Source organism: Amblyomma mixtum, chromosome 1 (genome assembly GCF_055824585.1).
Source record: "Amblyomma mixtum isolate Tamu chromosome 1, ASM5582458v1, whole genome shotgun sequence".
Lineage (NCBI taxonomy): Eukaryota > Metazoa > Arthropoda > Arachnida > Ixodida > Ixodidae > Amblyomma > Amblyomma mixtum.
The window spans coordinates 216,804,001-216,827,360 of NC_143012.1; the positions used below are offsets into that span (position 1 = coordinate 216,804,001).

General features: G+C 49.8%; 1 protein-coding gene across 4 annotated transcripts in view; it reads right to left on the reverse strand.

Moving 5' to 3' along the window:
• Positions 1-23,360, reverse strand: part of ClC-c (chloride channel protein 3) — a 95,013-nt gene that overhangs the window by 13,831 nt on the left and 57,822 nt on the right. For 2 of the 4 annotated variants that reach the window (XM_089563344.1, XM_089563341.1), the window contains 3 exons: positions 6,667-7,048; positions 1,785-1,944; positions 417-623 (listed from right to left, as the gene is read on the reverse strand). In XM_089563344.1, coding sequence (XP_089419470.1) covers positions 417-623; positions 1,785-1,944; positions 6,667-7,048 — 749 coding nt within the window. Of the gene's footprint in view, positions 1-416; positions 624-1,784; positions 1,945-6,666; positions 7,049-11,508; positions 12,637-12,982; positions 13,173-23,360 lie in introns of those variants that run through there. The other 2 variants (XM_089563351.1, XM_089563357.1) reach the window with 2 other exon arrangements.

Genomic DNA, 23,360 nt, shown 5'->3' on the forward strand with positions numbered 1-23,360 from the left:
AGCCTGTTTCCAAGCAAGAAATGCTCAACAGCACTGTTTTGAGGCGCAAATTTTATAGTCAAGGCAAAACTATGGAGTGGTGCTCAAAACTTGTCTTTCCTTTGGATTTTAAAATGCATGCTAGAGTAAGGTTTTAAGTCGCAGCATTGAACACATGACCTGCGGTGCTGAAGCTCAGCACCTCAGACAGTTGAGCCACGCAGGAACACAGCTGTGAAAGAGCCGATTCAGCAGCCTGACCTCAAACGCCGTTAGGTAGGACGCAGACGAGTCTTTGTGCTAATGTGACGAGTCTGACCCGTTTTCTTCTCCCAAGGCGTCAAATGGCACTAAGGCGCTGCCACAAGACACACCTCAAAGACCCCAAAAACCAACACTTGTCTTTTCCACCAGGGCAAGTGAGTGGGGCGTGGTACCTCTCTCTTCTTGGCCTCATTCTTGCCGTACTTGGGGAACAGGTAGGAAAAGATGTTCCCAATGCAGCAGGCCACGTGCACCAGGGGCCCCTCCTTGCCCAAACTGAGGCCGGCCCCCACGGCGAGCACCAGGCACACCGACTTGATGGTCAGCGTCCACTTGCCCAGGTAGCCCCGGATGATGAAGCCACTCAGGATGGTCTTGATCTGCGTGCAACCACAATGGTTGAAGAAAACACTCGTCTATTGTGTGCAAAAGCCACATCCCAGCACATTTCGACCACATGGGGTTCTTAACTCTCTCAGGTTCTTCCCATTTTTGCAATGAAGGGACAATTAGTGAAGAAATTCTGGAAGTTTGCAATTTCTGTAAAACTTTTTTAATAACGGTTAATGCAACAGCAATGCACCAAAGCATTATGGTTAATGTATCAAAGTGCAGCTGCCTCCCACAGGAAATTTAATCCACAAACTAAATACTAGGCAGCTCAGTACCACAGCTGCTGAGCCACCACGGAAGGTGTACCATTGCTGGTACACCTGCCAAGCATACAAACACTATGCCATGCAGTGATATCTGAAGCTAACCAGCCCCAATAAATAAAGCAGGTAACTTAAAGTCCTGAAATAGTTGCTGATAATTCCATCTTGCAAAACTATCCAAACCAGCTTGTGGGCATGACAATGTTTCGGTTAAGCAAATAACTGAGCGTAAATAAATTAAGCACAGCATGGCACTTTTCTGTCACTTGCTTGGTACCAACGCATAAACACAACAGGGGAATGTTTCTGGCCATTCAAGAGTCTACACCGTTGTCAGCCACAGAGTTGTAATGTCCTTCAGACTAAGTTAACAAGAAGTCCAGATCAGGACAACAACAGCAAGAAAGAAAGGAATAACAAAAATCTATTTTAACACCAAGTTCCTCAGCTAGAAAAACAGTATTTAACAGCAAAAAAAAATTAGGTAATTGTAGGCGGCCCAACTATTTGACTGTAATAGAGGAATGAAATTCTCAGGAATTGAGTTTACAGCCCCTTCAATTCCAATGTTTCCATTTTTTTTCATTTTTGTATTTTGTATAATGCCACAGACTCCCTCAAGCTAACATTTTAGCTTTTCATCTGTGGCCCGTTCACAACCTTCCAGAAATAAAGCTTCAATTCAATTCAAGCATCTGAAAAAAAAATTCCATACCATCAATATTTTTTGTTTTTTTCACTCAACTTGAAGGTTCCAGCTAAAGCAAGAACTACATTTTTACAATACTCTCATAACAGTTTTACAGTTTTTTTTGCTCTTTATACAAACAAACAAACAAACAACAAAAAAATGAGACTCTGAGAAAGATAAATGGCAGGGCCTACCTCTGGGATTCCAGAGCCGCAGGCATAAGGAGCAAATGTCCGCACCAGCATAACGGCCAGGCCGGCAAACAGCACACTCCAGAGGACGTATAGCAGGTAAGAGAGAAGGTAAAATCCTGCCCCATCCTTGTCCATTTCACTGTCAAACATTTCTGGCCATCTGGAAGAAGACAGGCAGAGAACTTTCATAACCAGAAGCACGTCGGTGCTGAAACTTCTATTCTAGATTTCCAAAATGCTCATAAATTTAAACATTTTCTTCTTACACAACTTGTAATAAGGGAGTAATTACTCATTGACGTCCACCCGAGCGCAGCCATGCGGCTACAAAGGAAAGCTATACAGCTTTCTCAGAAACTTCGTAGTTAAAGAAAAATTCGTCCTGGTCCGGGGATCGAACCCGGGACCACCGCTTCACCTCTACCAATTAGGGGAAACCCCCAAGGTGGATGGACTAAACATTTGGTCAACACTGTTCCCACTTCGAGTTATTGATCAATTCGCTTTCGCCCTACCATAAGCTTGCCGTCCCGGTTAGCTCAATTGGTAGAGCGACTGCTCCGGTGAAGCGGTGGTCCCGGGTTCGATCCCCGGACCAGGACAAATTTTTCTTTAACTACGAAGTTTCTGAGAAAGCTGTATAGCTTTCCTTTGTAGCCGTATGGCTGCGCTCAGGTGGACGTCAATGAGTCAACAGGAAAATGGCGCAAAAGACGTGGACAAAAGAGACAAACACGACAGGACCAGTGCCTTTTGTTTATTTGTCTCTTTTGTCCACGTCTTTTGCGCCATTTTCCTGTTGAATCATGAACCAACTAGCCCAAACTAGAGTTCTTCTTGAGCATATTTCGTCAATGAGTAATTACTCCCTTATTACAAATCTATTCCCCTAAACATTTGGCTTACACAACTTGAACCAAACTTTTTTCAATGTAAGTATATGCTGTACGCTCTTTAGCAGGCCACACAAAAGCTGTATGTTATGTGCCAAGGTCCTGAAACAACTCCAAGGCCATGAAAGATGCCATAAAAGAAGGCTCCAGATTGATGTACCAAATTACAATTCATTAAAAGGGCCTTGAACACATTGCCCCTTTCAGTCCATCACATCCCAGTCAACAACGGATATCCGTGGTAGGTCTGAGTAAGGTCCGAATCTCCAATGCCAGGCTAGGATGTCCGTAGGGCATGCCTACAGATGTCCATATTTGAATATACGCATCAGAGATTCTGTGTGTGTCCGAGGGACGTTCGTTATCGGATGGCTGGTGGACATCCGCCGGCGGATGTTTGAGGAGTATCCGTAAATATCCCTCTTGGGATGTGAGCTTACATGGCATATATATTTTGTTTTCCCTCAGACAGAAATTTTTAAAAAAAATTCTATTTTGCAAATGACAAAATTCACACACATTTCTACCACCAATTAGTTTAATATTCAAATTGATTAAGATCACCCAACTATGGTGTTGATGTAAAAGAGCCAGAATTAAATTAATTGCTTGACTTTCTGGAACCAGTGCTTATAATTAACTCCCTTTTCTCCTGCAGCACTCCTTTGAGGTTACCGAGGCATGCATCCATACATGCCGCCTTCCATAAAAACAGAACCGACTAAACTCCTACCAGGGGCCGCGGCAGAGCGATAGGCCTAAAAGCCAATCCAATCCATGAGTCAATAGTTGTGACGCAATCGTTTCGTTGGTTTTCGCCGCGTGGCGCTCTTTTCGACCTTTACTTCTGCTGCAATGTGCGGTTTGTTCGTTCTGTGGTGCTTGGCTGTGCTACAAATGTGATGTGTCACCTACGCGCTCGAAAAGTCCTTCGTTTGCTCCTGAAGCTCCTGTGAAAAAGCTCTGGTGTCGTACTGCACCTGACCCCTTGCTGAGACACCGATGCTTTGATGCTTTGGATGAAAGAAGCAGCCTGGTGTTATCACTTGCGAGGTAAGTAACTGTGCTTGAATATTACTTTCAGGATGTTGCTGTGGGGTGAGTAAAGCGCATTAACGCAGTTGTACTCTGTTGCGCAACTTGTCTGCCTGGAGTGGAAGTTACAAGCAATATGCATTAGCTGCCGCGAACGTTTCTCGCGTTTGTGAAAAGAAGTTAAGACGGTGAGTAGCTGCATGGTGTGCATCTTAAGACAACTGCACGTAGCTTCATAACTGTGATAAAACAACGCGCAAAAAGCGTAGTGTCAGGACAGTATTTATTTTGCAGTGATTCGCAACTGAGCTTTTCTTACTTTACTACTGCCTTTGGAGTGTGGATGTGGGCCGGCTGCCGAACGTATTGGTGCCTACATTATGCCATGCCATGGAAAGCACAGGTAGGTTGAAAATGTCATATAAAAGTTGTGCCTACTTCGACAGCTTATCAACTTCTTCATTAGGCTTGCTGAATGGAAGTTTCCAACCATCTACTGCACAGTACTTTGCACTGTGCAGTAGCATTGTTTAGGAAAGCTTAATTGTGTTAAATTTGCACACTTCAGCCGAACATTTTTCACTTATTTCCCAATCACTGAGTGCAATGAGCTCATGCAGTGCATTGGTATAGCTTTGTCAAACATATTATGCTCACGGGGCTGAATGCTGAGCCAGATAGTAGGACCATATATGGCACCCCTAGAGCTACATGTTCCTCGATTGTGAGCAGATCTCTCTTCCTTACTCCTGCACAGCTGTGGATCATCAAATATGCTGTCAGTGCTCTGATGCATATGATTCATCAGTGAACCCGGTGAGCAGGGTAGTTTCGACAGAGTTCGATAGAGATCGTGTTTTGCTGCATCCTTGACAACGTGCAGTACAAGTTGCTCTCTCATACTTTATTTTCTTGCCCATGCAGTGAGGATGTGACTGACCTAAGCTAGCAGCTATATACTAGTACCTGCAGCGTACAGCAGCAGCCTTCAGGTAAGTTCGAACTACAGTGCCAGTTTGTCCCTGTCACACAATGCATACTTTCTTTCTCTTTGCTCTGTGGAGTGGAGGGTATCTAGCTATACTGCAGCGCACTTGTACAGTGATGGATAAAAATTTGCGGGATGAGAGTTCTTTGTAAAATTTGGTCTCTGTGCTGTTAGCCAGAGCAATTTAATCAAAAGCCTAGAATCGTGAGGGCACATGGATACTGATCTTATTGAACAAATTTCAGCTGACTGCCTAAGAGACGCAATGCAAAAATAAATATTTTTCTGGAAATCCACATCCCGCAAACTTTTCTCTGTGAGTGAACCTCGTGCCAACCTAAGTCATTAGCTAGCTTGCAACTGTGTGGTAAAGATCCCTACTCTCACACTGGAATTTTTTTGGCCATCGGTATGGATGTAACTGCCTGTGGGGGTAGCTGTGGTGTCTTGCAATGTAAACGCATTTTTCATGAACTGGTAGAAAGCTCTTTGCAGTGGGGCATTTGTTTTTGCAGTGTTTTTTTTTTTGGAAAAGCAAAATATTTTGCATTGCAAGAAATATTCTCACCTCCATTGCTTACAACTTACGAGTTGTTCAAGATGTAAACATGCTCTCGCAGCTACAGATGACTAACTTACTTGGCACAGTGGAGTTACTGCATAGAACTGAATGTGGTCTGTTAAACTCGCTTGCGTTAATGACATATTCTGAATTCTGCAGGAGACGTCCCCAGTTTGGCTACAAATTCATCATGGTCTTTACAGTATCGTTCCTGCTGTGTTAACCATCCGTATGGCCAGCTTAATGAATTCCTCGTGAAGACTGAATAATAACATCATCCCGAATTGATATGCTTTGCCATTTTGGTCGTTGATTGCTTTACAGATTCATGCATATTACACACGGCAAGGCGTATGTCCGATTTCAGACACTCTGTGGGCTTTTAATAAGCCCATTGGCCCTGCGAGGTGCACTAATTGGTTGCAGTTATGGTTTGCTTCATAACGGTGAAGAATGCATTACCTGCAAATATCCTCAAAAGATCCGCCGGCGGATATCCGGGATGGATATCTGTCGGCAGTCTAAATTATATTTGTACCTCCGTCAGAGGTCCGTGTGAGAAATCGGTAATCTCCCAAGGATATCCGTATATCCAGTAAAGGACGTACTTCAGACATCCGATGAATGTACACTGGTTGATTGGGATGCACTCATTACTTTTCGTGTCAGAATCACTTCGTCATGTCCCTCAGGCCGAAATGCCACCATCAGATGGCTTCCTTGCATGAATGGGAGGAATTATGCTGATAAAACACATCTAAAAAAATAAAAACACGAGGATATGGAAATGGGTTCAGCACCACGAGCTATGACCAGCCTAACACTGAGAGTGCCGTGTGTGCTGGCATGGGCTTATCTATGCACCATCCAGTATGGCACTTTTGCCCAGCAAAAAGAACAATACAATGGTTACCACTGTGTAAAGAGAGATTCAGTGAAAGATGTTTGCAGTGGTGAATATTTTTGCTTCATTCATGGTTATTTGCCGTCTCTTGCAGGGGCAGGATGATGTGACTATGCTGTCACTCATGATGTCAGTTTGTTTGGACCTCTTAGTGCGGCGCATCGCAGTGACATCAATGCATGCTGCAGTGATGTCGCACACTGACCAGTTTGCGTGGCACAGTGTTACGCCAAAGCCTTAAAACAGGAAAATGTGCCCTTAACAGCTCTCGCTGTAGAAAATGCCTCGGGGATAATGAAATAGCACCTTCAAAGAAAGATGCTGCACGGTTGCTTTAAAGTGTCTGGCAGCCCAAGAAAATTTGAAGACGTCAGACTAATCATGGGCACCTACAGGGCAGCAGATGAAGATCAGACTAACGGCCCCAGGAGAGCACTGACTAATCACAACAGGTTCAAAGCCAGCCATCTACAAATCACTTAAGAAAGGCACGCACGCACCTGTACCACTGTTTGCAGTCATCCCCCTTGTAGAAGGTGTCGTTGGAGGCCCAGCAGCACTGCTCCTTGTTGAGCCAGAAGGCCTGCGGGCAGATGCCCTCGCGCAGGTCCTTCATCCAGAGGGCGCCAATGTCGATGACGGCCGCGATGGCGCCCGCGGCCAGGCCGACGAGCAGCACGCAGAGCCAGCCGGACCACGCGTCGTGGAAGCCCACCAGCAGCTCCACGAGACCCCCCTGGCCCCGCCGTTTGACGATGAGCCGGTGGCGCATGCGGTCGCGCGCCAGGTCGCGCTGCCAGTCGATGGTGTGGAAGTCTTCATACTGCGCCGCCGCGGGACCCAGCTGCTCCTCGAGCTCCTGCTGCTGCTGCCCAGACGAGCCTGCAGGGGCACGCAACCGCGTGTCAGAGCCCATCTTGTGAGTGCTGCGGCATGTGGGGTTTGCGTGCCAAAGCGACACGTGGGGACTGAATTCATTTCAACCACACTTAACATGCATAGCCACTGCACAGCAAACGGACGTCCTGAGCATCTCCAGCCAAAAATATAAAAATAAGTGAGACAATTGGAGAATTTTTCAGGAAAGTCAAATGGCCGAGAACATGCAGTTGTGTTTTCGCCACCCATTGGGCTCCACCATTTGAGCACAGCTATGTTTCCAATTTGAACTAACTGCTCGCCCAACCAGAACAAATGGCTAGCCAACTGAACTCAAACGGTACCCTATATTGAATCTAAATGGTTTCCCAATTGGACTTGACTGCTCAGTAAGAAAAAAAAACGCTGCAAATTCCACCCATCGCGGTGGCTCAGTGGTTAAGGCGCTCGTCTACCTAGCCGGAGTACCCGGGTTCGAACCCGACCGCGGCGGCCGAGTTTCGATGGAGGTGAAACTCAAAAGGCGCCCGTGTGCTGTGTGATGTTGGTGCACGTTAAAGATTCCCAGGTGGTCGAAATCATTCTGGAGACCTCCACTATGGCACCTCTTTCTTCTTCTTTCACTCCTACCTTCTCCCTTCCCTTACGGTGCGGTTGAGGTGTCCGCCGAGATATATGTGAGACAATTACTGCGCCATTTCCTTTCCTCAAAAACCAATTTACCAATTTACGTGCAAATTCCAACTGGAACCAGTTCGCTTTTCCTCTCGCACTACTGGGAGATATTCTGCTTTGTGCCGGCGCTTTTACAAAGGAAGTGAAATCATGAATTTATGAGAACTACATGCTGGTTGGTTGGTTTATGGGGTTTAACGTCGCAAAGCGACTCAGGCTATGAGAGACGCCGTAGTGAAGGGCTCCGGAAATTTCGACCACCTGGGGTTCTTTAATGTGCACTGACATCGCACAGTACACGGGCCTCTAGAATTTCGCCTCCATCGAAATTCGATCGCCGCGGTCGGGATCGAACCCGCGTCTTTCGGGACAGCAGCCGAGCACCATAACCACTGAACCACCGCGGCGGCAGAACTACATGCTTTTGTGGAAATCACGCCGAGCAAACAAGCATACATCACACACAAGGAGCACTAGAGTCAGAAACTATGAACATAAGTTCAATATATACCCACAGAAAACGCACACTTTCGCACCCACTACAGTCCGTTCATGGGACACTCCTGCTGGTGCCACCAGAGCTTGTCCGTTGAGGGAAGTTGCTTCATTTAACGTATGTATGCGTTTGGTTTCATGGGGTTTAAAATCCTGAAGCGAATCAGCCTATGATGGGCGCCGTAGTGAAGGGCTCCGGATAATTTCGATTATGTGGAGTTCTTAAAAATGCACTGACACCGCATAGTACTCGAGTCCTTAGCATTTCGCCACCATCAAAATGCGACCGCTACAGCTGGTATCGAAACTGTGTCCGTCGGGACAGCAGCCAATCCATAACCACTGAGCCACCGCGGTGGCTGTTAGCAGCAGGTGTAAGCATGTGTTATGTATTTATATAGTTAATCAGTCGTCTTTTAATCGCACATTATCACAGTGTCAGCTTTGCGTTACAATATCTCCCCAAACTACCTCATCTTCCATGGCTTCTGAACGAAAAACCTGCATGCAGTAAAAAAAAAAGGCGTGCGTGCGTGCGTGCACGCACGCACGCACGCACGCACGCACGCACGCACGCACGCACGCACGCACGCACGCACGCACGCACGCACGCACGCACGCACGCACGCACTCGCGCGCAGCGTCGTCAGCACAGAGTATAACAACACGGCAACCGCCAAACCACCTCCCACTCGGGCATTTTCTCGAGCACGCATTCCGTCGTTTCCTCGCCCTATCCGGTTTCGCCAATCGTCGAGCTTCATTTCGCGGCTCTGAGGACTACGAATATAAGAAAAAAAAAGCAAACTGCATTACAACAAATACCCCTTATTCTCACTGCTCTCAACGCCCCCCCCCCCCCCCCCAAAAAAAAAAAAAGCAAAAAGCAGCGCCAGCCTCATGTGCAAGCTCGTGTTGTTTTTGAGGCTTCAAACAATTTTAGGCATGTGCAAGGAAGCGAACCCAAACACCCACGCCGACCGAGAATTTCGCAGCCGGGTTTAGTAGCGCGTGCAATCTCCCACTTCGGCCAAGCAAAGCCGCGAAACCCCCCCCCCCCCCCCCATTTTTTTTTTGTTTAAAGAAGCAAGGCTTTTTGGCACAGATTGGCGAAAACAGCGTAGCAGTCGTATCACTGCGTATAGAGTGCGCAGCCGCTGAACTGGATGGTTGGGCGCACATGTCACTTCTAATTTTCAAGAACCTGCATCATGTAAATGCGTGCGGACAGAAACGTTTGCAGTAAACGACAGGATATGCCGACCACGTCTAGTGCTCAAGCGATAATAGGTGAAATAGTACAAGCACTACAGAACCGAAAGCAAAAAAAGAAAGTTACTTCCAAAGTAACGCTTACGACGACAGAAATCAGCTCCAACCACAGAAACTGTGAGCTTGAATAAAAGAAAAGTACCACAGACAGAAAAAGAAAACGATAACATTGAAATGCTAAATATCTGTCACAAAAACCAACAGTATGGCAAGTACACTGAACACTGACATTCTTGCACCGATACCATAAGAAATAGAAGTGACAGCAACAGTGTGAAAAAAAAAATAAACCATATACTTGTATTTCCTCCATGCAGACCTGGAGAATCAGTTTGGTTTGGTTTATAGGGTTTAACGTCCCAAAGCGACTAAGGCTATGAGAGACGCCGTAGTGGAGGGCTCCGGAAATTTCGACCACCTGGGATTCTTTAACGTGCACTGACATCGTACACGGGTCTCTAGAATTTCTCCTCCAAAGAAATTCAACCGCCGCGGCCAGGATCGAACCCGAACCCGAAGAACGGCTAATTACTACAATCTCCCTGAGCTTCAAGGCACCCCACTGTAGCTGTTTTCTTTCAATCACCTTGAGGGAACAATACCAATCTAGACTGGAGATGAAGCAAGCTCCGCGGTTCTGAACTTCAGCTGAAATGCCTTGAATTCTTCATACTCCCCCGCTGATAACATGCTGTGCACGACTACTGTGTGCAAAACGACTGCGACCGGTATGCACAGGCGTCGACTTTTTCGTTAAGATGAAGAGTACAAGCAACTATAATTTCCGGGCTGGAGAATACTGAAATACTGAACAGAAAAAAAATGTATTGAAAAAAAAATCGGTAATGAGGAAACAAAATAAATGAGGAAATTAATGAGGCGGCAACTCTCTCACTTCTCCGTGGACACCTCAACCACGCCGTGAGTGAAGGAAGGACGGTGGGAGTGAAAGCGGAAAGAGGTGCCGTAGTGGAGGTCTCCGGAGTAATGTCGATCGCTACCTTTGATTATTCGCCACCTCGGATCCACGCGGCCGCCACCGTGCCCCCCCCCCCCCCCCCCGCACACACACACAATCCCAATTCTACCATGTGACACATTATACACAGCGCTCACTCCCACATCCCTATTGGTTACATCCTCACAAGCAAGCACGGAAGCAGGTGATCACTGCGGCTTTTGGTCACAGCTGCCCTAGGCTGACAATGGCGTAAGCCTCAGAGAATGCTCCTCGTGCAGACATTACTAAAAACAAAAAGCAAAAAGCAAATATGCCACATTCAGTGTATTAATAACGTGTGTTACAACGACCTGAATAGTGCTTCGTCAGTGTGGCGTGATATATTACCGGCACTGACCAAAAAATTTAATCTCCACTGCTCTCTCTCCCAAGCTGCTTTGCTGGCGTGCTTAATCGATGACAGCGCACATACGTGTTTCAACACCATCCAAGCAGAGCCTAAAGTTCAGTGCCCACATCAATTACTCAGGCACCACGTATAAGGCCAACCCTATTCGACAAAACTATCGATAGCTGCCTCACTACAAACGCAAGGCCATCGAGCAAGAGGGGAAAAAAAAATCTGGGACGATAAGGCCCCGAAACGTCACGTCCGGGCGTCTATTTAACACGCGGCGTGTACGAGACACAACGTACCCGTACAGAAACTACGAGAACAAACCCTGAAACGTTTCGCAAAAACGATCACGCGAAAACCAGAAGCCGTGTGGAAACGAGCGAGCCACGTACGGAACCGGCACAGATATATGCAAATCGCGTCACAACGGAGACAACGCAAATCCGGTCGCGGAGACAAAGTCTTCGGAAACCGACACAGTCGACTCCGTCGATAACGGCTAGTGAGGACGTCGACGTCCTGCCATCGAAAGGAACGAACGAAACGGATTCGGCACACATCCGTCAATGCGGTTACGCACGCAAATCCAGGAACCGGCGAGTTCGGGATCGGGGGGGGGGGGGGGGGCAAAATGTCACTGGAGCGTTGACCGCCGTTCCCCACCTTTGCCAGGGCGCCTCTTGCGGTAGTGGTGGTAGCGACCGTTCATCGACGACGGCGTGTAAATGAGCACCGAAGCAGCCAGCTCGGCTGCGGCCACCGCCGCCGCCGCAGCGACGTCGTCGGACTCGGACACGCGGCGGCCAGGGGTCACAACCGCGGTCGCGGCGCGACCGTCCGAGATCGTCGCCAGCGCGGGAGAAGCAGCAACGGGCCACCGTCTGTGCCGGCGTGCTCAGCGGCGGCCGTACGAACACGCGCTCAAGGAGGGAACAGTGCAACGCACCGTTGGAGCAGCGGCAGCATCGACGGCAAGGCGTCAAAGGAAACAAGAGAGGAGGTGGAGGAGGCGAAAGACGCGCGACAAAAGGACACCTCGACAATGCATTTCCCTTTCAGTGCTTTCATTCCACCGAGAGGCTCGAAAAACGAACAGAGGGGGAACAAAAAAAAAAGCAAAAAGCACGGCTTCTGTTCGAAGCCAGAGCAGGGGGGAGGACTCCGGTCGGAAGGGGAGTTCCGACCCCCGTCGCCGCCAAGGCCGCCGCGTCGGCGACGGGGGAAACAAACGCAGCTGCGCGTAGCGGGAGCGACCGCGATTGGCTCCGAAAAAAAACCCGAGGTTGATTTTCCTCGCCCCCTCTCCGGTTTTAGTGGTGCGCGCACACGTCGCTATGCGAGAGGCGCACATGTGCGCTGCCGAGAAACGAGCAAATTAAAAAAAGAAAGAAAACGCTTAACCGAAGCTGCGCCCCTTACACCCTAAGCAGCAACACAGGCGCGCCAATATTCGCTGCTTCTGCGGACGACGACAGGGCCGACGGGTTGTGAGTCAGTGCCGCGGAGGGTTTTGACGAGAAGACGTTCGTCACTCTTCGACGTTCCAGCGTAGTCTCATCACTGACTGAAACAACGCAAGCCCGGGAAAAAAAAAAAAACAATGCGAACAGCTGACAGGACCGAGTATTGCAATCGCGCCCGCGTGACAACGCACGAGCCGGCACGCATATGCCACCGCGGCGCGGGGTTTCCGAGCGCCGACAGCGCGCTCCCGCAGCTGCGCGCAATGACATAAAGCGTCTCCTCGTCCAGCCTGCTCAACAGGCTCGAGCGTAAGCAAGCCACTTTTGCGATTAAAAACAAGGGCGAGGGGGGGATTGAATCAACAGGCAGACCGCGCTGAGTCGCTATAATATTGTACGTGTTGTCATCACCATCACCTGTCGCTAGAGGTATACAGTGTGCTAGAATACTTGAGGCGATCGCACAGAGGGGAAAAGGTGCGACACGTTAATGAGTCGGTCGATCGCGCGCGCGCGCGCCGTATATAGTTCTTAGCCAGTGTGCACTAAATTCAAAAGCATTATTCCAAATCTCGCTTCTTCAAAGAACAACAAGGGAAATAGCGGAAAGCAGAGATGAGGATGAAAGCGACGGTTGCGGAAGACGTTCGGCGGACTGCCCCCTCGTTACGAACCTTCGAGGCCCGCTTCGCCGTCGTCTGCGAACGGTCGCAGCATGTAGGGCCTCTTCCAGCGGTCGCCGACGAGCAGCTCGCTTCCATTCCGGTGGATGGCGGCCAGCGACGGCTCGACGTAGCTCTCCTTACGCTCGGCCATGACTGCCGACGACGACGACCCCCCTTCCCAGGCGCGCGCGCGCCGCCGAAGCCGCACTGAATCACTCACGTGCGTTGACGCGGCGGCGGCGGCAGCGTCGACAGCTGACCCTCGTCCTCACGCCCCGCGCGCTATCGGCGGCCTTATCGAGCGCCGGCCGACGTCCGCGACGGAGTTCCGATCGCCCCGGCGACTGCGACGCCGCTGCTTCGTGTACACACCTTCGGTTCGAAGGACGCCCGACGAGGCATTCCCCGGAAATAAACGACGATTCGCGTATATGCGCACTGCCCCTCCTCTCGTGTCGGCGACGACGCCGGCTTGGCTGAAACGCAGCTCCTGGAGAGACGAGACCGAACTACTAAGCACGTCTCTCGTTCGAATCGGGGAGGAAAAAAAATAGAAAAAGGTTGTTCGCCGTTTCAGAACCGCTTCGAGCTGTCCGCTTCGAGCCTGTCTGCTTCGAGCGATCCGCGGCTTTTCCTCGTAAGGCGGAGTGGTAATCGCTTCGACGCACGGCGCTTATACGCCTGCCTTCGGCGCAAACTATGCATTAAGCGTCCGTGGACGTCCACTGCGGGCCTCGTCAAGCGTCAAAACTGCTGCACAGTTTTGCGACAGGTTGAAGTTATCGCATAAGATGTCACTAGTTTTCCGAAGGTGCAATGGCTGAGAGTTTAAACGAAAGCTGCGCTGCTATACCATATAGTCGCGCGTCGTAATGAGTCCGATATATGTTAACGTCTGGTTCCAAAGCCCCAATCAGTGACGAATAGAATGAGGACGGGACGATTGAGCAACGAACAGCAAAGCCGTAGTTACGCGGGCGTTTCCAACAGCAGTTGGCCATAATAAAAGTCGAACTGATATCAAGTTCAAGGATGCGATGACCGCTGTTTAGAAATGATAAGCGGCAAGTGCCCGTTTCAATTCCGTTCGCATTTCATTTGACTCCGATAAAGTACACAGAGGCAATCAACGCCTGCCCTCGAAGTCTCCGGGTGTGTCGCGAAGGAATTTCTCCACAGAACGTCAACGAGGGAGTCCCACCAAATTCGAATAAGTAAGCCCTGCAGTGCGCGAAGTACACCTCATAGAGAGATAAGAAAATTTCCCTTTGTATTCTGTCCTTGCTTCGTGCCATATCTCCGAAAGACAGCGTTGAAAACGACCGCTCAATTGTGAAGAGCAGGGGCTGATTAACAGAGATATCACGACACGCCAAAACTCGCGGCGACGGGTGAATGACCAATTACGCGAAAAGAGACTAGCGGTTATTACGTCACGACCCTAAACAGAGGATGTAGGCGTGGGGCGTTGCCTGGGAGAATCCCAGGCAACGCTCTACCCACACGATGCAAGCATGTGTTGGCATGATCAACGACCTGCCCTCTGCACCCTCACCTCTGGCAATTAAATTAAAGCTGTCGGGGTAAAATATAGAATGATAGCCCCAATATATGCACAAAGGAAACGGTTACGCCGAACACCGACAAAAAAAAAAAGAAAGAGCTGGAGGAGGAGGTTGTATAGTGGGGTTTAACACCACGATACTGAAACGTGCCGTAGCGGCGGGCGTCACAGTAATTTCGACAGCCTCTAACGCACACCTCTTATAAAAGAGTGTGCGCTACAGGTCAGCTTACTCCTTTCTTATTCCTCTCTGTTTAGAGTGTACGTGCACCGGAATCGCGCTACGCACGGGCGCTTTTGGAGCCGAAAAAATGCGGCCACTGCGGCAGGTAGTCGATCTCGCGACCTCGGAATCGACACACGAACACCGCACCCACAATGCTGCACGGTGGGTCCGACAAAGAGGGAAAGAACGAAGGCGAAGGAAGCAAGCGATCACGTATTATAACAGCCTTTAAACTCGCAATATACAGAGCTCCATTGGTAACGAAGGCGCGTACCTGCTATAGAGTATAGACGCGCTAATCCATCAGCGGGCGGCTTCATCGGCACGAAGTCGAACGACCTGCCCATGCAAGAAGCATTAAGTGAACACGTTCCTTTTAGCAACCTTCCCTATAAGCATAGAAAGGGAACCAGCGAAAACAGACGCAAGGCAAGAACAAAGAAGGCACACACCACAACGCTGGACTTACAACTGATTTATTGCGATGAAGAATTGCTCAATTTAAAGGAATTTCCTACCTGCGCACACACCCTACAGGCAATACACTTCGCGCACCACATGGTGAAAACGCTACTATAATGATAAAAACTTGCACTCCTTTTCGGTGATAATCACAGACGGCTCACTGACGCATTTCTGCTTATTCTTTCTGATCATGAATGCCTCCAGTAGCTCACGCTCACGTTTAGATTTCCCCCGACCGAAACGATTTCCCGAAAGATTTCCCCCGACGTTCCCTATAAGCGAGCGCAGCAGTAAAGCTATTTAAAAGGTTTCTTTGCCAACAGCGTCGACGTCAAAAGATACAGCAATACAGTTGCTGAGGGGGTTAATGGCACAGAGGCAACTCGGGCAATGATGCGCCACACGCACAAGGTGGTTATTTTTGCAATCAGCTGTGGTCATATGCTGAAGACTAAACCAGCCTATGGGGCAGGAACGCGGAGGCTAACGAAAAGGGTTAGCTTAAGTTAAGGACAACGCAGCCAGCTATGAAAAGAAAAAATGATAGGTGTAACGTTAAGAGACAAGAAAAGAGGATAGAGAGGGTCAGGGAACAAAAAGAAGGGTTAATGACATCCTGGTCGAAATCAAGAGGAAGACATGGGCTTGGGCAGGGCATGCAATGCGAAGGCACGATAACCGGTGGTCCTTAAGGGTAACGGAGTGGATTTCAAAGAGAAGGCAAGAGTAGCAAGGGGTGGCAGAAAGTTAGGTGGGCGGATGAGATTGCAGGGATAGGTTAGCCGCAGCTGGCAAAGGACAAGGTTAATTAGAGAGACACGGGAGAGGCCTTTGCCCTGCAGTGGGCGTAGTCGGGCTCATGATGATGATGACGATAGAGAGAAGCGATAAGCTAAGGACCTAAAACAGAATTATTTCAAGCCTAACTGAAGTTTTTTTAAGAACCCCACAGATAAGAGACTCACTATACGAGATTCTGCACATCCGGCTAGCAACATTGAAGAAAAAAAAGGACAGGAGCACAAAAGCTGAACGCAAAGCACTTAACCGGTGTGGCGCTCATCATTACTCAGCCATTACAAACGTGTATACACAGTTCGCAAGCGAATTCTCCAACGCCGACGTCAGCGCGGTGCTCCCGAAACCAGCCCGTTACATAAGCCGCCGGTCACATATGTTATCCATTATCGCTTCCAACGAACATCACGAGATATGTACCATTGTTTCGGCGCTAACCTAGCCCCGACGCGCAGCGGCTATACAGTCCTCGCCTAATCAGGTGATCCCAACACGTGCACGTCGTTGCACTCGCATTCACAGAAGCCTATATACTGAAGACTGGCTGCCTTTGTGCGCCCTTGCATCTGATTAGTGACTTTTCGGTATTGTACCGTTGATAACACTACCGCTCAAGCGATAGCCTGCAAGGGAAATTAAGCGACAGCCCCTCTCTTGCGGCTGTACCGACGGGAGTAACGTTAAAAGGAACCCCTCGTCGCCCTCCGGCCAACCCGACTCAATAGCCTCGAAACTATTCGCAGGAGGTGGTACCGCCGTCTCCTGGGTGCCCCACAGCGATCACAGATCCCGGCCACCCTGGCGGAGGCTGCGCCTACCCCCCGAAACTTCTGTTCCTCCAGAGAAGCCTGACCCACACGGACAGGCACCATCACGTCCCAAACGGTGGTGCCCTCCGAGCGCGCCTGCACAGCAACCCAAGCTACAGGATGGGGGAGCTGTCTGCTGCCTAGGTGGAGACACTCGGCCCACTCCACGGGCACCCGGTCCTCCCTCCCTCTCCAAACCGCCCTCCCCTGCAGGTTACACGGGGCCTCCACGAGAAGATCAAACGTCACTCCCTCGATGCTGCCCTCGGCCAGACCACCGAAGCCTTCCTGGAAGAGTGCGAAGGTTTTACAGGATCCTCTTCATCGATGGCTCGGTGCTGCCAGCCACGGGACAGGCAACGGCGGCGGCTCTGGAAGCACCACGCATGGAGAAGATCCGAACCTGCAGAATGACCTTCCAGGCAAGCTCCACTGCAGCGGAACTGGCAGGTCTCCACCCGGCAGTAGAATTTATCGGAACCATCGACGCCTCCCCCCAGCTATTTTGTGGCCCTGAAGTTCCTAAGCAAGTCCCATATCACCCAGACCTAGACCTCTGCCCTTCGAGCTCACCTCCATGCCCTGGAGGACGCCGGCTACCAGATGTCACTGGTGCCCGGCCATTCCAGCATACGGGGCAACGATGAGGCCGACGCCATCGCCAAGGCGGCCAACACCAACGGGTCGGCCCTGACCACCAAAGTTGCCCCACACGACTTAGCCCGCCGACACCTGAATCAGGTGGTAAGGGCACTCCACCCCGACATGTGTATTGCCGCATATATCGACCCTTCCGCCGTCTCTCGGACAGGCTTCCCCGCCGGAAACGAGTCCTCCTCCTGCGACTCCGCATCGGCTGCTTTCGGATGCCAACGCGGAATTTCGTCCTCGGCCTGGCCTCCTTCCCTGCCGGCACCTCGTGCGGTGATGCAGGAAATTTGGGACACTTGTTATGAGTGTGCCCAACCAATGCCCTGCCCCGACATCGGCTCTATGTTGGTTACCAGGCCTTCGGACTGACAGCCGACACGGAGGACCAGCAGCTGGTCCCGGTCCGGAATCACCTCTCAGCCCACAGTGTCCTACCATGGCCTACTTAGAGCAGACCAGCCTGGACATCCTCCTCTAAGCCTGCGCTGCCCTCCTGGACCACGACAGCAACGACGAAGACGCCATCGACGACAGGATACTTCCCTCCCCATCGTCCCCTCCTTACCTTTCCCCTGGACGCCGAGAGTAACCGCGCAACTTAGAGCAACCTAACCCGCGTCCAAAATTCCCTCCCCAAAATACCCTAAAGCATCCACCACCAACACCTTACACAGGGTGTTTCACGTAACTTCAGCCAAGGACATATTGCTTCCCGCCCTAAGGCATTCATTAGAGTTTTTTTTTAAATTGTGCTTAGTTAATTACCTAACCCCAATTATGCATCCCCGCCGCGGTGGCTAAGTGGTTACGGCGCTCGGCTACTCGCCCTAAGGACGCGGGTTCGATCCCGGACGCGGCGGCCGAATTTCGATGAAGGCGAAATTCTAGCGGCCCGTGTGCTGTGCGATGTCAGTGCACGTTAAAGAACCCCCAGGTGGTCGAAATTTACGGAGCCCTTCACTACGGCGTCCCCCATAGCCTGAGTAGCTTTGGGACGTTATAAACCAAACCAAACCAATTATACATTTGCATATTCACATTAGAGTCATGTGCGTTTCGTTTAGGGGGTTAAGAAACAACCGATCCAACTCTTTCTATCAACATATCTCCTACCTGGTTCTTTTCTTTCTAGCATTTAAAGAAAGGCAGCGAAATATGAAAAAAAAAAAATGTCTGCGCTCTTGCGCTAACGTATTGCAGTGCCACCAAACACGCACTGAATGAACGAAGCGGACGCGCTCATCCTCTCGAGTTCAGCGGCCGACGCAGCTCTGCAGGGTATACGCTTACTCTTAAAGTACTCTACGTCACCGCATTTTTCCGGAACATAGAAAGCGCGCGCCGTGGTCTGCGATAAGTGACAGGCAGGCCACCGACAGCCAATCCAGACGGAGCCTTTGCTGAGCCATCACACAGACAAAACAAAAAAGTATGGGAAACAGTGAAGTTGCGCAGTTCAAAGTAGCCTCCGTTTTCTTTATTTGTATTGAATTGAACTGAATCCAAACTTCATTTCACAAATGTGCATACAGTCTTTAGAATGAGCCACAGGCCAAAAGCGAAAGAAAATTGCTTGAAAATGCCTGTGGCTCATCTAATCACTGTGTGTAGCCCGCCGAATTGAGCAGCGGCTGCTTCACTTGAAATTGAAGCGGTATTTTCAATTTCGAAGATTTGCATCAGTGTTTGGTGCAGCACTTTTACCGATGTGCAATTGCCATCGTGCTCGACATCCCGGTTTCCTGCATTGGGATAACCGGGGCACGCGCTGGTTAAAAAATTTTTGGTAAACAAATTTTTTACAGCGTTTCCGACAGAACCGTTTGCGGAAGGGTTGAAATGCGGGCCAGTTGGTACATTGTAAACGAAAAAAAAAAAAACCAGTCACACAAGACGACGGACAAGAAGAGTGTACACAACACAACAACTGGACTAACAACTGAAGTTTATTGGAAAAAACATGGTCCGAGCAAGGCCAGCAGCAGAGCATGCGCAACAGCATCATCACTAATCACTGAGCATAAGAAACAAAGACAAGAAATCTCATCTATCGTGGACGACCTAAAAAAGCAAATTCTTTTTCAAGCAATTGCACCGAGGTTGTGCTTATACAATCAGAGCCTAACAAACCGATATGATATGCTTCCAGTATTTCCCGCTCCTGTTTTCCCTTGCCTCTACCAAGAATGGTGACATTGCTGAACAAGGGATAACAGCCACATTCATTGCAATGGCGAGGCAAGTTTGCACCGCCATCGGACCCCAGGGAGGAGTGATGCTCACGAAGCCGGTCATTAATACACCGGCCAGTTTGGCCGATGTAAACTCTCTCGCATGTGAGGGGGAACTTGTACACCACCTGTGCGACACATGTCGTGAAAAGATTCACACGCTGCGTTGTGCAAACGTGGTTCCTTTCCCTGCCTCGAGAAATGCGCGAACACAGTCCCGACAGCTTGCAGGGAGCAGAGAACACCATACTCACTCCCTGCTTGGCCGCCACTTTTTTCATGTTGTGGCTCACTTTATGCACGTACGGCATGACCTCGAACTTCTTTCGTTCAGTTGACCCAACGTCAGTCCTCTTCGTGCGTCCTTTCTTGAGGTTCTGAAGCAGCGATTCAGCCACTGCCTTCAAAAGGGGTTTAGGGAACCCCGCGGCTTCCAAACCTTTGCACTGATTGTCAAGGCTGGTTTTGATGGCGTGGTGACAGCTTTTTCCCAGTGCATTGCGGAAACAGTTCATCGCAATCCTTCTCTTTACAGTCTTAGAGTGCGCAGAACCGATAGGTAACAAAGCTTTCTTGCTTCTAGGCGAAAACAGAACTGCAACTAACATTCCTTGACGATGGCCATTTATGCTGGATGTTTTTGCACAGAAGCAAGAAAGCTTTGTTACCTATCGGTTCTGCGCACTCTAAGACTGTAAAGAGAGGGATTGCGATGAACTGTTTCCGCAATGCACTGGGAAAAAGCTGTCACCACGCCATCAAAACCAGCCTTGACAATCAGTGCAAAGTTTGGAAGCCGCGGGGTTCCCTAAACACATTTTGAAGGCAGTGGCTGAATCGCTGCTTCAGAACCTCAAGAAAGGACGCACGAAGAGGACTGACGTTGGGTCAACTGAACGAAAGAAGTTCGAGGTCATGCCGTACGTGCATAAAGTGAGCCACAACATGAAAAAAGTGGCGGCCAAGCAGGGAGTGAGTATGGTGTTCTCTGCTCCCTGCAAGCTGTCGGGACTGTGTTCGCGCATTTCTCGAGGCAGGGAAAGGAACCACGTTTGCACAACGCAGCGTGTGAATCTTTTCACGACATGTGTCGCACAGGTGGTGTACAAGTTCCCCCTCACATGCGAGAGAGTTTACATCGGCCAAACTGGCCGGTGTATTAATGACCGGCTTCGTGAGCATCACTCCTCCCTGGGGTCCGATGGCGGTGCAAACTTGCCTCGCCATTGCAGCGAATGTGGCTGTTATCCTTTCTTCAGCAACGTCACCATTCTTGGTAGAGGCAAGGCAAAACAGGAGCGGGAAATCTTGGAAGCATATCATATCGGTTTGTTAGGCTCTGATTGTATAAGCACAACCTCGATGCGCTTACTTGAAAAAGAATTTGCTTTTTTAGGTCGTCCACGATAGATGAGATTTCTTGTCTTCGTCTCTTATGCTCAGTGATTAGTGATGATGCTGTTGCGCATGCTCTGCTAGCCTTGCTCGGACCATGTTTTTTCCAATAAACTTCAGTTGTTAGTCCAGTCGTTGTGGTGTGTACACACTTCTTGTCCGTCGTCTTGTGTGACTTTTTTTTTTCGTTTGCGGAGACAGCAAGCTTTGCGTTGAGGCGAAAAAAATTGGATCCTTAAAATACATGTGTTCGGTCCCTTTAAATACATTTAATGCCTTTCCACCTTCGCAGCAAAAACAAAACAGTAAATTTCGTTCTAGAATGCGTACTAAAGGTTTGTTTTTAGTATAACTGCGCCCGTACACTCAAAAGCTAGTTTTATCCCTTTTCGGAGTTTCACCCGGTTAAAATTCAGTTGGCTTGTGGTCATCACTTCTCTTTCGCTTGATTGGTTTGGTTTATTAGGGTTTAACGTCCCAAAGCGACTGAGGCTATGAGAGACGCCGTAGTGAAGGGCTCCGGAAATTTCGACCACCTGGGGTTCTTTAACGTGCACTGAAATCGCACGGCACACGGGCCTCTAGAATTTCGCCTTCAAGAAATTCAGACGCCGTGGCCGGGATCGAACCCGCGTCTTTCGGGTCAGCAGCCGAGCGCCGTAACCACTGAGCCACCGCGGCGGGGTTTTCTTTCGCTTGAGTCACGGGTATTTTTGTTACAGCTAAGTTTGTCCTTTTCTTTGCTCCCTGCAGTCATTCTGCCTTGATCATGTGGCCTGATATACCCCTCTTAAATACGGGTTCGCCTCTTTTCGAAATAAAAGTCGTTAGCTCAGCGCTCCGTCCCGTCCTCCTCCTTGTAGTTCCGTTCTTTCTTGCGCCGTGTCCTGCAAACATGGAAACCAACCAACTCGCCGAACAGCAACCGTTGCACACTTGAATTATCGTAAGCAGTCGCACACACGCTCGTACAGTCAGGGACAAAAGTCTCCTCAAACGAAGCTTATAGCTCTACTATCAGACAGCGGCCGGAGACTGCACTTATGGAGATGAAAGAACAAAAAATTAACTTTTACCTCCACAAGTGTGGTCTCCAACCGCCGACTAATAGCAGAGCTATCGGCTTCGCTAGAGGAACACGTGGTCCGGAGACTTTTGTCCCCGACTGTACTTTTTTCTGCGTGTGTCGATCACAGGCGAACACACAGGCGCGGTGCTCCCACAGCACTTAGCCGGCATAAAAGTGCAACGTAATTTGCGTCTGACCCCAGCGACGCCCGCAAATTGGCGCTCCGCAAGGCTAGGTGGACGCTCGTAATCTTATCTGCGTGCATGCCTCTTGACGCTTCTGATTACACGAAAGAGCTATGCCCCGCTGCAGGGCCTACACGTTACGTATACGTATACACTATTGGAGCGCACTGCATAGGTACAAGCTTAAAAGGTCGCAGTGGCACCGAAAGTGCCAGCAAATATGCTGCGGGCAGGCTCAATACACGGTTTTGACGAGTGTAAAAATGGACGAAGGAAGACTCAGGAGAGGCCCTCGCTATCCCAGCTGCACGCCGAAAAGTGTGCCGGAAGTCACGTGCTTTCTCAAGGACTGCTGGGAGTCTTTGGCCGATCGCGCAGCCAATAGTAGCACACTGGGCGCAGCGGCGTCGTCTGCCTCAATGCCTGCTGCGCATGCGCAAGCGAACCGAGACTGCGGCCAAGTAGCGGGGGAGCCGGCTTCAAAAATTGTGACGCAACCGACTCTCCCGAGTCCTTTCTTCCCCCTTCATGTTTGTAAACAAACATAGGTACTGAAGCGATGATACTAGCGCCAACGCGCTTCCGGTATCAATGGCGCGGCGTTTGAAAAGGTTTGCGCCGGTGCAGACGACGCCTATCGAGGAGGAATGAAAAAAAAAGCGTTGATGCAGACAACCCGTGTCGCGCTGGTTTCGATAAGGCAGCGCGGCAAAGTCAAGCATTCCGCGCAGTGTTTGATAAGGCGCCAGTGCAGGCGACGCGCCAGCTTTGGATGCCTCCTTTACAGGCATGAAGGAGTGTTCTAGGGCTAAACCGCAGTGTTGCCAGAACAACAAAAAAGCGTTAGACAAAGCCGTGTATGAACAGGCCACAACAGAAGCAATATACCACAGCAGACTCTCGCAACCTCGCGGTAGAAGACTCCCGGTGCATGAAGCATGCACAGTCTAAAGACAACGGCTAATAGACATGTAGTACAGGCTGCAGGCCTCAG